The sequence below is a fragment of the Heptranchias perlo genome, chromosome 18 (assembly GCF_035084215.1).
Source record: "Heptranchias perlo isolate sHepPer1 chromosome 18, sHepPer1.hap1, whole genome shotgun sequence".
Classification (NCBI taxonomy): Eukaryota; Metazoa; Chordata; class Chondrichthyes; order Hexanchiformes; family Hexanchidae; genus Heptranchias; species Heptranchias perlo.
In genome coordinates, this window is record NC_090342.1 from 37,430,857 (window position 1) to 37,445,350 (window position 14,494).

Consider the following 14,494-nt stretch of genomic DNA (forward strand, 5'->3'; position numbering starts at 1 on the left):
AGCATTCAGATTTGGGAACTGCACCTCAGGAAAGTTATATTGGTCTTGGAAGGGTTACAGCGTAGGTTCACCAGAACGCTACCACAGCTTAAAGGGTTAAGCTACGAATACAGGTTGCATAAATTTCGCTTATATTCCCTTGGATTTAGAAGGTTGATGGGTGATCTAATTGACGTCTTTAAAATTATGAAGTGATTCAATAGGGTAGATGCAGAGAAGTTATTTCCTCTGGTGGGGGAATCCAGAAGAGAGCATAATTTTAAAATTAGAGCTAGGTCTTTTAAGAGAGTAAATGGAGCTGAGGTACAGATCAACCATGGTCTAAATGAATGGTGGACTGGTTCAAGGGGCTGAATGATCTACTCCTGTTCCTATGTTCCTAGAATCACACCATTAGTATACCTGAATTTAAGTCCAGAAGAAGTTTGCAGACCTCACCATGTCTGCTGAGGTAGGATAAACCACCGAGACATTAGCTGTCCAAAGTATGCACAGCATAAATTTCTTCCACCCAAACAATATTACAGTATTGTGAAGGATGATCATGCATTGCTATTGTATGGAATATAAGCGAAATTTATGGTTTATGTGTCTTGACAATTTCAACTTTTCAGCTCATCTTCTGTTTGCAGGTTAAGGCTGCACTAACAGCAGGTAACAGGCTCAAAGTTAAGAGGACCCCCTAACTTTAAGTCCTCAAGTGTTCACCCCAGTGATCTGGAAGTCATGGGTCCTGCTCTTAAGCAAACTATACTCACAGAGAAGTTTTCTCCAATCACTGGAGACTGTCCCAATCAACTTGCATCAACGTGAGTGCAAAAGACAAGGCTGAAGCGTTTGCAACCATCTTCAGCCAGAAGTGCCGAGTGGATGATCCATCTCAGCCTCCTCCCGATATCCCCACCATCACGGAAGCCAGTCTTCGGCCAATTCGATTCACTCCACGTGATATCAAGAAACGGCTGAGTGCACTGGATACAGCAAAGGCTATGGGCCCCGACAACATCCCAGCTGTAGTGCTGAAGACTTGTGCTCCAGAACTAGCTGCGCCTCTAGCCAAGCTGTTCCAGTACAGCTACAACACTGGCATCTACCCGACAATGTGGAAAATTGCCCAGGTATGTCCTGTCCACAAAAAGCAGGACAAATCCAATCCGGCCAATTACCGTCCCATCAGTCTACTCTCAATCATCAGCAAATTGATGGAAGGTGTCGTCGACAGTGCTATCAAGCGGCACTTACTCACCAATAACCTGCTCACCGATGCTCAGTTTGGGTTCCGCCAGGACCACTCGGCTCCAGACCTCATTACAGCCTTGGTCCAAACATGGACAAAAGAGCTGAATTCCAGAGGTGAGGTGAGAGTGACTGCCCTTGACATCAAGGCAGCATTTGACCGAGTGTGGCACCAAGGAGCCCTTGTAAAATTGAAGTCAATGGGAATCGGGGGAAAACTCTCCAGTGGCTGGAGTCATACCTAGCACAAAGGAAGGTGGTAGTGGTTGTTGGAGGCCAATCATCTCAGCCCCAGGGCATTGCTGCAGGAGTTCCTCAGGGCAGTGTCCTAGGCCCAACCATCTTCAGCTGCTTCATCAATGACCTTCCCTCCATCATAAGGTCAGAAATGGGGATGTTCGCTGATGATTGCACAGTATTCAGTTCCATTCGCAACCCCTCAGATAATGAAGCAGTCCGAGCCTGCATGCAGCAAGACCTGGACAACATCCAGGCTTGGGCTCATAAGTGGCAAGTAACATTCGCGCCAGATAAGTGCCAGGCAATGACCATCTCCAACAAGAGAGAGTCTAACCACCTCCCCTTGACATTCAACGGCATTACCATCGCCGAATCCCCCACCATCAACATCCTGGGGGTCACCATTGACCAGAAACTTAACTGGACCAGCCATATAAATACTGTGGCTACGAGAGCAGGTCAGAAGCTGGGTATTCTGCGGCGAGTGAGTCACCTCCTGACTCCCCAAAGCCTTTCCACCATCTACAAGGCACAAGTCAGGAGTGTGATGGAATACTCTCCACTTGCCTGGATGAGTGCAGCTCCAACAACACTCAAGAAGCTCGACACCATCCAAGATAAAGCAGCCCGCTTGATAGGCACCCCATCCACCACCCTAAACATTCACTCCCTTCACTACCGGCGCACTGTGGCTGCAGTGTGCACCATCCACAGGATGCACTGCAGCAACTCGCCAAGGCTTCTTCGACAGCACCTCCCAAACCCGCGACCTCTACCACCTAGAAGGACAAGAGCAGCAGGCGCATGGGAACAACACCACCTGCATGTTCCCCTCCAAGTCACACACCATCCCGACTTGGAAATATATCGCCGTTCCTTCATTGTCGCTGGGTCAAAATCCTGGAACTCCCTTCCTAACAGCACTGTGGGAGAACCGTCACCACACGGATTGCAGCGGTTCAAGAAGGCGGCTCACCACCACCTTCTTGAGGGCAATTAGGGATGGGCAATAAATGCCGGCCTTGCCAACGACGCCCACATCCCGTGAACGAATAAAAAAAAAAGCTGATGGCTACTATGGAAGAGGCCACTTCCTCCACTAGATCGGTCTTGATGGATGAGAATTTCAGAACCGTAAGCCACCATCAAGAGTGTAGCAACTCCATGGATATCTGTAAAATATTCCCCCACTGGCAAAAGGCCTAATGCAGTCATTGCATCTCTTGAGAATACTCATGCTACAGCTATTAAAGCCTCAGGCTCTAGGAAGGAGTAAGTTCGTTCTTCTGGGCACCTGATGCTTGGAAGTCGCATCAAAGAACCATTATTTACGATTTTATTGATCTATTTGTAACATCAGGTCTGCTTTTATACTGATCAGAGGCAGCACCCAGGCAATGCTAAACTTGGCATGGATGAAGGTGCAATCTTTTCGGATAACAGCACATCTGCACTCTTAAGCCACCCCATTCCACTGGCTGTACATGTGGTGGCTTAAAATGCAGAGTGCAGACAAAACTAGTCAGTCCCTGCAGTAATGGAACCAGTCGGTGGGCCAACTTGTAATTCAGCAGAAAGAGGCTACCACTGATACAGCACCCAGCCATCTCACCGGCTTCTGCCACAAAGTTAAGAGTCCAGATCATACACACCTTATAATGTCCCTTAACGGAAGCACAAGGATTGCGAATACTAGGAATGTACCACAAAATTAATGCATTAAAAAAATGGTAGCACCATGATTCAATTGTGTCCAGAGTGTTCTTGGTATGATTTTGGATTACATATCCTTAGTTGACAGGAATAGGATTCTTCGTACTTCATTTGCAGCTAAAGGAAATGCAGGTGAAAGTGATTTTAGTAAAACGGTTAACTGTCGTTACAATGGGTTTACAGGAGAATTAGGAGCGGTCATCAATGAGAGCCTGGGATATGGCTCAAGCAGCCTATAAAGGTGCTTTTGCAGCAAGAACGTCTGCCTGTGATGTTGAGTTATCCATCACCTCTGGGTATTCCATATTTATGCCTCTTAGGTTCACAAACTTGTGCAGCATGCAGCATATCACAATAATGCTGTAGACTTTGGTTCAGTTACATAATAACCAGCAATCTATTAAGACATCCAAAAATCTGTTTCAAGGTGCCTATGGTGTGCTCAATAATGACCTGTCTGCATCTGGTGTGACCCGTCCACATTTGATACAATCTCACCTGCCTGGCAACTCTCCTCTGCTCCTCCACATCCTTGACTTTCTCCAAATAACAAACATAATGGGATTCCCATCAGGCAACCCATGGTGCCAAAATAAATTGCACTAAGTGAAAATGGCAGCATCAAAACTGTTGACACAATGGCCTAAAACAAATGGGCTGCCCAAAACAACAGCAGCAACATAAATTTGCAAAATCCATATGACCACAAATCAATTTCCCTCTTAAATGCTGACTTCCTATCAGTATAGCGCAAATAACAGACCCGCAGCATATGAGCATCGATGCTGGGAATTAGTGCGCATGATCTCTATCTGTTAATCACCATTTGATCTGCGGCGATCAAAGAGACCGGCAGGGTTATAATCCCAAATTCAATACCGCTCATTAGTTCTTCTGGTTCTGTTGATATTCAGGCAAACACTCGTATACTATACCTCATGTATAAGTTTTATGATATGGACGTTGGTCCAGGTTCAATATTATTGGGAGAGTTTGTGTCGGTGTTGCAAATTTTATAATTTTTGTATCTGCAAGTTAAATTTTCTGTAATCAAGTTTGTTTCTTGCTTATTCAATAAATTTTATTCATAATTTAGTTATAATGGAAGCTGCTGGGTTCCACTGTCCAAGTCACATGGTTTGATAAAGAGATCATTCTTCAATTACCCAAAGGATAAAAGAATATGAGAGGGTTCATGTCAAGTTCAGTAAGCAAATTGTAGTGATTAGAGTGTTCCGTTCAACTATGGGCAATCCTACATTACCAGATATTATACATATATGGTCACACTTCGATTTGTAGGGAGTGGTCTATGGTGCTTAGTATGAAAGAAAATCTGGTGCAGCCTAAAAATTGTAACACTACCAAGAATTCCAACAGAATATTTTGAGAACAGATATTATAAATAGTAATTGATACCTGGAATTAATTGCTGTGATTTAGCCTTGAGGTTGAGGTGACCATTACAAATGATTCTAGTTTTGCTGTTATACTTATGAGATCATTCTATTGTATCCATTATTTTATATGCATTGCTCTTAAACATGAACAGTTGATGTTTGATGAACAACTTCTTCATTTGCATCGCATATTACATGGAACACCATTTATTACTCACCTCCTTTTCTGAGACATCTCCTTGGAGGCCACTGACCCTTTCTTTAATTTCTTTTAACTCCTTCTTGTAGGCATCAATTTCTTCTTGCTTTTCTCTTTCATCTCTTTCTCTCTGGTCTTTAAGCCGCTCAATTATTCTCTCCTGCAACAAATTAATGCAATTAATCAAGGAAGAGTAGGGGGAAAATAAATCAAGTTGACTCATGATCAATGGGGCAGAAAGTTAACATGTCAGTGTCCGCAGGTGAAATACTGTGATGTGTCCTCAACGCCTCATGCTGCTATCAAGAACAGGATATAGGACATTAAAACCTACAGCGTTCGTTCAAGGTGAAGGATCAAGGAGAACCTTCCTTCATTTTATCTGGGAATATCCCAAAATTCATCCACTTTGGAAGAATATCAATAAACCAATTTTCAGAAAAATTTCTGAAAGCAAAGTTCTGGACAATCTTTAATTGAATACATTGTGGGATCTCTCGCTGAATTTTAACCTCAAGACAACTTATTAGAAAATAAATAATAATAAAAACAGGAAATGCTGGAAATACTCAGCAGGTCAGGCAGCATCTGTGGAGAGAGAAACAGAGTTAATGGGCCTGATTTTAGCAGGCCTGCGGGTTTCCGGCGGGTTGGGTTTCGGGTGCGTGGCCTCCGCGCCCGGTAAAATTAGTGGGTTGCCCGCGCGATCGTAGCAGGCAATCCACTAATTGGAATCACTTACCTGCTCCTCCGGGGTCCGCGCTGCTGGTCTGCACGTCGGGCGGGCTGCGCATGCGCAGTACGCTCTGTCAGCTGGAGGCTCTCTAGTTAAAGGGGCAGTCCTCCACTGACAGATGCTGCAACCAATGGAACAAATTACAGCATGGAGCAGCCCAGGGGGAAGGCTGCTCCCAGTTTAATGATGCCTCACCCCAGGTATCATCAGATGGGGTGAGGGGGGGGGGGGTGGGACAGAGATCTTCCACCTGGCGGGCGGGAGGAAGCGGCCTGCCTCTGCCACCAAGAAGGCCTGGCTTGAGGTGGCAGAGGGGGTCACCTGCGCCACCAACATATCGCCCACCTGCATACAGTGCAGGAGGCGCTCCAATAACCGCAGTAGGTCAGCCACAGTGAGAACACGTAGTCTTTCCCCTACACTCCGTCTGCCACAACACTGCCCCCACCCCACATCTCCTTCGAAACCGCCAACACTACTCTGTCACATCACCCCTCATACCCACTCAAACCCCATGCTCATCTTACCTGCACCTACTCACCTCGCCAGTACTCACCCCGCCACTAACACGCAACCCAATCCTCATACAATCTCATGGCTCTATCCCATACTCACCCTCTCGTGCATCTCCCTCACGGCCAGCCTCACTCAACCTGCCACCACCTGTGCTGCAGCCACAGGGCATGCATCACATATGTGTAGTAGGCAGCGTAAGGCAAACGTGTCGTGAGCATGAAGGGGATGCACAAGGGTGTCTGAGGGTTTGCCACGAGTGTTACCTATATTGAATTTCAGAGCAACAAACATCACACATTATATTGGCACCACCACTGCCATGTCTCCGCGAATCCTGTCTGTTGTGTCCAATAATGCCCGCTCTTGGGTATCACTATGAGGACCCACCATTGATGCCACCCATTGTGTTACTGCAGAGTAGGTGCAGGTGTATTTGCAAGGCTCTTCCGCGCAGACGACTGAGAGACATCGGCGGTATACCCGGCTGCACCCTGGAAGGATGCGGAGGAGAAGTTGTGGAGGGCAGTGGTGACTTTGGCAGCGACAGGTAAGCAGATGGTGCTGGGGCCAGCCAGAAGCAGCTCGGCATGAAAGAGGCTGCACATGTCGAGTGAATCTGCGCCTCCGTGTGCACTGCTGCTCGGAGAGGTCCGGGGAGCTGAGCCTCCGTCTGTGGACCCTGTGGCGAGGATAGTGCCCTCTGCGATGCATCTCTCTCTGCGGTAGCCCTCCCTCCTGCTGTACAGGTGGATGTGTCACAGCACTCTGTTGTGGAGTTCCACGTGTCAGAGGTGGATGGCGTGGATGGCGAGGCTGGTGATGCTGTTCGCCCTCCGAGGGGGTCATGACCGCAGCTACGGTGGCCCCCATCCGCAATATGTACATCTGAGGGGGTCCGCAAGGTAGGCACATGTCTCCGGACCCCAGGGTGAGTGTGCAGGTTGGTGACTTTGACCGTCCGGCGGGGGGTGGTGGAGGCCACACTTTGTCCCAAGTGACAGAGTGGCCTCCTGCAATGGGTGAGGGTCTCCCCCCCCCCACCCCACCTGTCAAATGGACCTTTGCAGCTGCCACAGGCTGACGGCTGCAACACGTCCAGTTCAACTAGGACTGTTTCCCCCAGTGTGTGAAACAGTCCCATGTTTCCCCAAAATCACACACAGTCCCTTAATCAGGTCAGTTAAAGGTCTGAACAAGCAAAATAAATAACCTCAAGTGGCATCCCGCTGGCTTTAATTGCCTGCGGGATTCCCACCAGCGAGGGCCACGCACGCACCCCCGCACGTCATCGGGGAACCTGGAAGTGGGCGGGATCGTGGCGCGATCCGGTCACTTGACTGGATGTCGGGATTTTCGGGGCACCCCCGCTGGAAACCAGACGGTAAAATCGAGCCCAATGTTTCAGGTCGATGACCTTTCCTGAACGAAAGGTCATCGACCTGAAACATTAACTCTGTTTCTCTCTCCACAGATGCTGCCTGACCTGCTGAGTATTTCCAGCATTTTCTGTTTTTATTTCAGATTTGCAGCATGCGCAGTATTTTACTTTTGTAATAGGTAATAAAGATTTTCCCCCATAGCTCGAGACATTTAAAACACTGAAAAAAAACAAGGGAAGGACATCCTGTGAGTAATATTCTCAAAATCATAACTGCCTTTATAATGAATGGGTTTATAATTTCTTTACACGTAGCATGAACAAGAGATTTTTCCTCCGCAATTGTATTTAACATGTTAACCTTACAACAAACCAATAATGCTACACTTCCTTTTTAACAATATTTGATATTTAATTGCCCCATCCACTTAAGAACTTGGGGTGGGGTGGTTACTGTTGCTCATGAGAACACTACTTTTGTGTCCTTCAGTAACACAGTCAGTCTCTCAGTGGTGGTTTCAAAGGCTTAACTTGTAGTACTTTCCGAAATGGGATACATTCGGTAATGCAAAGCTCATATACTGCTCCGAGATTGGCAGTACAGAATCAAAACAAAAAATACTAACGATTCCAAATACAGCTCTAATACCATAACACTGTATTCATTGCAAGCAATAAAAACTGTGACCCTGCCACTTTTACATACTAAATTAAAAAGTGAACTATTATGCTAAAATGGATTTTTGTCAAACATAGAGACAGTTTTTTTTACATCTCCGTCCAGCCAAAGGTTTGAATGAAGGACAAAGTAGAAAAATAAATAGTGACTGTATTGATGTTTGACAGACAGGTCAAAAGCAGAAAATTTCCCTGAGTTACAAAATATAGTGATAAAGGTTTTGCTTTGCAAGATTGTTGTCAATGTAAAAAAAAAACTCCTGGAATGCATTTAATCTAAAATTAAAGAGTACTAGAGAAAAAAAAATCCACAAGTGCACCAACATCCTTGGCTCAGTGGTAGCACTCTCACCTCTGAGTCAGAAAGTCATGGGTTCAACCCCACCACAGTGACTTAAGCATATAATCTAGGCTGACATCGTTGGAGGTGCCGTCTTTCAGATGAGATATTAAACCGAGGTCCCATCTGATCTATTAAATGGACGTAAAAGATCCCATGGCACTATTCGAAGAGGAGCAGCGGAGTTTTCTAGCCAGTCCTAACCAATTTTTATCTCTCAACCAACATCGCTGAGACAGATTATCTGGTCATTTATTTTGTTGCTGTTTATGGAACCTTACTGTGCACAAATTGCCGACCTGTTTCCCTACATTACAAGCAACTACAGTTCAAAAGTGCTTCATTGGCTGTACGGTGCTTTGGGACATCCGGAAGTTGCGAAAGACGCTATATAAGTTCAAGTTCACTCTTCGTTTCGAACATACTGGATATTCGTCATTCTAAGAACAATCTTCAGAATAATGCATGTTCTGACCACACATTTAGGTTTGTTAAATTAATAATACTACAGAACATTCAAAGTTACGTTTGAAATAATATGGGATAAAGGGGACTCATCAAATTATTATAAAACTATTCTCAACTGCATCAAATCTTTTAAGCGTGTCACTAACTGCAGTAACTCAACAGCCAACATTTAACAGTTTGAATTATGAAGTAACACTGTGTCGGTGAAGGGCAAGCAAATTCAAACTTCTTTTAAAAGCTTGGACTTATTTTTAGAAATTGGTATATTACTGATCAATGAAAACAGTCTTTCTTGAAATCTTACAGCAGGCATTAATCCTGCCGCTCATCGGCTTGACAGACAACGAACATGTATGAGACAAAAATATTTATAGAAATGTCCCATCATTATCTAGGCTGGAATAAATAACAAACAGATGTTATATAGCACTGAATTAATATGATAGACTGAGATTTAAGACCCTTTACAAAAAATTATCAATGGATACCACCATACAATCTCATTCTACTGTTAAGCTATTCTTCCCAGCTTTGATGAAACCTGTTGTAAGCTTCCTCTTTCTTGCTTGGCTGTAACAATTCTAATGTTTGTTTTTTAAAATTTCTTTTTTTCTACTCTGGCTGCTTCTATCAGGAAAATTCTCTGAAATTTATCAAAATTTGAATTAACACTTCTGCGAATGCCATTCCTACAAATAAAAGCTGTCCTCCATCTCAAATTTTACTTTACACATCGTTGAACACCATCCCTCTGAGTTAAAGGTGCTATCCATGTCAAATGCAGTCAAAAAAATGTAAGCTAATTAGGAAACATACAAGGCTGGCCTGACAGTGCAGCATGTGGCCATACTAACAGGATGCTGCAAGGGGTGCAAGCGGCAGATTTCTCCACATGGTATGCTCCAAATCTTAGCTGGGGTATCATAAGACAAAACATTTTATTTTTTACCTCATTCTCTTAGACTCATGCTCTTTGCTCTGTGTAGGTTCCTCACTGTCTCAGCTCCACAAGATGACAAAATCAGCAAATACTGTGGTATACGTTTCACGCTTTAAATTACCGCAATATAACAACCAATTGAAGGCTAGCAATGGCACTTGGTAAATCCAAATCTTGACGGCCCAATAAGAGCAGCGAGAGTTATGGAATTGCCACTAGGGGAGCAGGGGCAACCCAAAAGGACCAGGAGATCAGGCCACATTCCCCTTGCCACCCTTACACTTGTCAGTCTAGCAAAACCATTACCCAACCCCAGTATTGCAACACCCAATATCTGCAACCTACCTCCTGCTTGACTACTTAGCTTCACAGGACGGTGAGGTACGATAAGAAAGAGCTACTGCATCTGATTATTGGCTTTCTAAAGCACACATACCTGTGTTGGAGTTGCATAGCAACAGGATGAGCTGTGCACATATGGAAAATGAGAGGACTGCATTACATTATGCTTGCAAGTTTCCACAGATAAACACAATTTTGTTGTTGCTGGGGAATGGTGTTAACCCAGTGCTCCAGACACCAAAGGATTGACTGTGATTAAGGCTTTTTTGCACAAGACGTTGCCTTCCGAGAATTATACTCAACCTATCAAGTTCTACCTCAAGTATATGCTGTTGTTTATGTGTGAAGTGCACTTTACTATTTGGAAATTATTTGAGGAAAATCCAATTGTGTGGAGTTGCGTTTTGGCAATCATCCTGTCATACAACTGCCTCACTCAAAAAATAACGAGCAACATGATACATAATGCCAATGCAAAGAACTTTTACAAGTTTCACACCAATAAAACATGGCAATAGTGTGAAAAACCTATGCGTCCCTGTATCACTAATGCTTGTGCTTTATAATTCGAATGCTGTATTAGAGATAATTAGAGGATATTTTACAATCAGCATAAACCTGTTTCTTTTAAATAATGTCACTTCGAAGATATACTCCACTCCTTTTTAATTACAAAATATTTTGATGATGGATTTTCCAATACTTTATAATTGGTGATTTTGGATGCTGAAGGGTGTATTTGTCCTACAAGTTCAGTGACTGTTGAAAGTGTTGAAATTTTGCAAGAAACGGAATTTTGAATTCAACGGATCAGATCAAAGCTCTGCAGTCCTGCCACATCTAGTCGTGAATGGTGGCGGACAATTAAACGACTAACGGGAGGAGGAGGCTCCGTGAACATCCCCATCCTCAATGATGGCAGAGTTCAGCACGAGTGCAAAAGACAAGGCTGAAGGGTTTACAACCATCTTCAGCCAGAAGTGCCGAGTGGATGATCCATCTCAGCCTCCTCCCGACATCCCCACCATCACAGAAGCCAGTCTTCAGCCAATTTGATTCACTCCACGTGATATCAAGAAACGGCTGAGTGCACTGGATACAGCAAAGGCTATGGGCCCCGACAACATCCCAGCTGTAGTGCCAAAGACTTGTGTTCCAGAACTAGCCGCGCCCCTAGCCAAGCTGTTCCAGTACAGCTACAACACTGGTGTCTACCCGACAATGTGGAAAATTACCCAGGTATGTCCTGTCCACAAAAAGCAGGACAAATCCAATCCGGCCAATTACCGCCCCATCAGTCTACTCTCAATCATCAGCAAAGTGATGAGAAGGTGTCGTCGACAGTGCTATCAAGCGGCACTTACTCACCAATAACCTGCTCACCGATGCTCAGTTTGGGTTCTGCCAGGACCACTCAGCTCCAGACCTCATTACAGCCTTGATCCAAACAGGGACAAAAGAGCTGAATTCCAGAGGTGAGGTGATAGTGACTGCCCTTGACATCAAGGAGCCCTAGTAAAATTGAAGTCAATGGGAATCAGGGGGAAAACTCTCCGGTGGCTGGAGTCATACCTAGCACAAAGAAAGATGGCAGTGGTTATTGGAGGCCATTCATCTCAGCCCCAAGGCATTGCTGCAGGAGTTCCTCAGGGCAGTGTCCTAGGCCAACCATCTTCAACTGCTTCATTAATGACCTTCCCTCCATTATATGGTCAGAAATGGGGATGCTCGCTGATGATTGCACAGTGTTCAGTTCCATTCGCAACCCCTCAGATAATGAAGCTGTCCGTGCCCGCATGCAGCATGACCTGGACAACATCCAGGCTAGGGCTGACAAGTGGCAAGTAACATTCGTGCCAGACAAGTGTCAGGCAATGACCTCCTCCAACAAGAGAGAGTCTAACCACCTCCCCTTGACATTCAACGGCATTACTATCACCGAATCCCCCACCATCAACATCCTGGGGGTCACCATTGACCAGAAACTTAACTAGACCAGCCACATAAATACTGTGGCTACAAGAGCAGGTCAGAGGCTGGGTATTCTGATGAGTGACTCACCTCCTGACTCCCCAAAGCCTTTCCACCATCTACAAGGCACAAGTCAGGAGTGTGATGGAATACTCTCCACTTGCCTGGATGAGTGCAGCTCCAACAACACTCAAGAAGCTCGACAACATCCAGGACAAAGCAGCCCACTTGATTGGCACCCCATCCACCATCCTAAAAATTCACTCCCTTCACCACCGGTGTACCGTGGCTGCAGTGAGTACCATCCACAGGATGCTCTGCAGCAACTCGCCAAGGCTTCTTCGACAACACCTCCCAAACCTGTGACCTCTACCACCTAGAAGGACAAGGACAGCAGGCACATGGGAACACCACCACCTGCACATTCCCCTCCAAGTCACACACCATCCCGACTTGGAAATATATCGCCGTTCCTTCATCGTCGCTGGGTCAAATTCCTGGAACTCCCTACCTAACAGTACTGTGGGAGAATCCTCACCACACGGACTGTAGTGGTTCAAGAAGGTGTCAAGGGCAATTAGGGATGGGCAATAAATGCTGGCCTTGCCAGCGATGCCGACATCCCATGAACGAATAAAAAAAAACACTGATGACCAATATGATTCCTGCACAAAACAGAGTGAGTAATTACTCCAGGAAGGCTCATGCCACTTCAGTCTACAGTTTGATCAAGCCATTACTCCGTACCAACACTAAAGCAGCCTTACAAATTCACAATGGAAACCTCATCTGACCCTGGAACGAAGTGCTATAAGCCCCTTGGTGCACGGAGCCCTGTACTCCACTTTGCTCTGCAGTTAGGTGGTGCCATGACTACATATTTCTGAAGGACCAAAGAAAATATCATATAAAGCATTAAATATATCAAGCGTTTATGTCTAGGTCATATCTGAGTCTGTCATTTTGGAGTGAGGACATTCGTGCTCTATTACCTTGCTTGCATTCGTTAAAGATAAAATGCAGTGTCTACATCCCATATGCGTCTGAACACCAGTGCTTAGACTTTTACTCTCATTACATCAATTGGGAAATTTTATGGAGAATTGTTAAGATGGTGAGAGGTTGGAGGCTCCGCCCCCACAAGGCCATACAGAAAACATCAGTAGGGGCGGGAACTGAAACAACTGCAGATTTTAGTCTTATAGCTTTCATGGAAAAATGGATAAATTCATTGAACTCAATCCCGAAAATACTGGTAATCATCCCATGTTAGAAAAACAATTTAACTTATTTAAGCACTGTAAATCTGTAGCCCCGATGCGTTACATCATATAACACTCCTTTTATTATAAAACAGTATACCCCGACTCATATGATCAACGACACAGGAAATTTATTAGTATCTATATTATGGGCTCGAATTTAGCAGGCCTGCGGGTTCCCAGCGGGTGGTCCTCCGGGAGCGTCGAAAACGCGGACGGGTAATTGTTCGCGTCCCCCACGCGATCGCGGGATAATTGGACCCATTAAGGCCTGCTTCCGGGTTCTGCGCTCCCCAGCTGCGTGCCGGCCGGCTGCGCATGCGCAGTACCGTCGACGCGATGTAGGAGCTCCAGTTAAAGGGGCAGTCTCCCAAAGCCCCTCCTGCTGCAAGCAAGAGGTCTGGGAGAATGGCTCAACCAAGGGGAAAGGCTGCGCCCCGTTTTTCAGATCTGGCACTGCAGCTGATGCTGGAGGGCGTGAGGAGGAGGAGGGAAACACTCTTCCCTGAGGATGGGCGCAAGTTCCCTGCCGCCGCAACCAGGAAGGCATGGGCAGAGGTGGCGGCGGAGGTGAGCAGCAGGGGCAACACCCCAAGGACTTGGGAGCAGTGCCGCAAGCGCTTCAATGACCTGACTAGGTCTGGCAAGGTGAGTACACCAACGCACCCTCCCACATCCCGTCCCCACCATCACGCCAAGCAGATCACAACCCCCTCCTGCACAGCCACCACTGCGCTCCATCAGCAATCCTCACAGCCACTCATTCACCATCCTCGCCGTGCACGCAAGTACCCACCGTCCCTGACCCCACCCGAACACTACCACACACCCCAATCCCCATGCAATGGGATGGGCACGTGGCCCACACTTCCTCCCATCCGTTCCGCGCCACGCTCAACCCAACCACACCGATGCTCGATGCGTCTCACGATGCAAGACGCACCCACTCACACATCTGTGTTTTGCCTTCACAGGAGAAGAGGAGCAAGAACAACCGCGAAAGGGCACGCACCGGAGGTGGGCCGCCGCAAGTGGTGGAGCTCACCGACGCAGAGGTGGAGGCGCTCGACCTCGC

At 46.1% G+C, this 14,494-nt stretch overlaps 1 protein-coding gene across 8 annotated transcripts in view; it reads right to left on the reverse strand.

The window, feature by feature from the left end:
• The window catches only part of LOC137334765 (ELKS/Rab6-interacting/CAST family member 1-like), a 1,087,823-nt gene that overhangs the window by 822,365 nt on the left and 250,964 nt on the right, over positions 1–14,494 (reverse strand). For all 8 annotated transcript variants that reach the window (XM_067999707.1, XM_067999706.1, XM_067999704.1 and 5 more), the window contains one exon: positions 4,808–4,948. In XM_067999707.1, the coding sequence (XP_067855808.1) occupies positions 4,808–4,948 (141 nt within the window). The remainder of the gene's footprint in view (positions 1–4,807; positions 4,949–14,494) is intronic.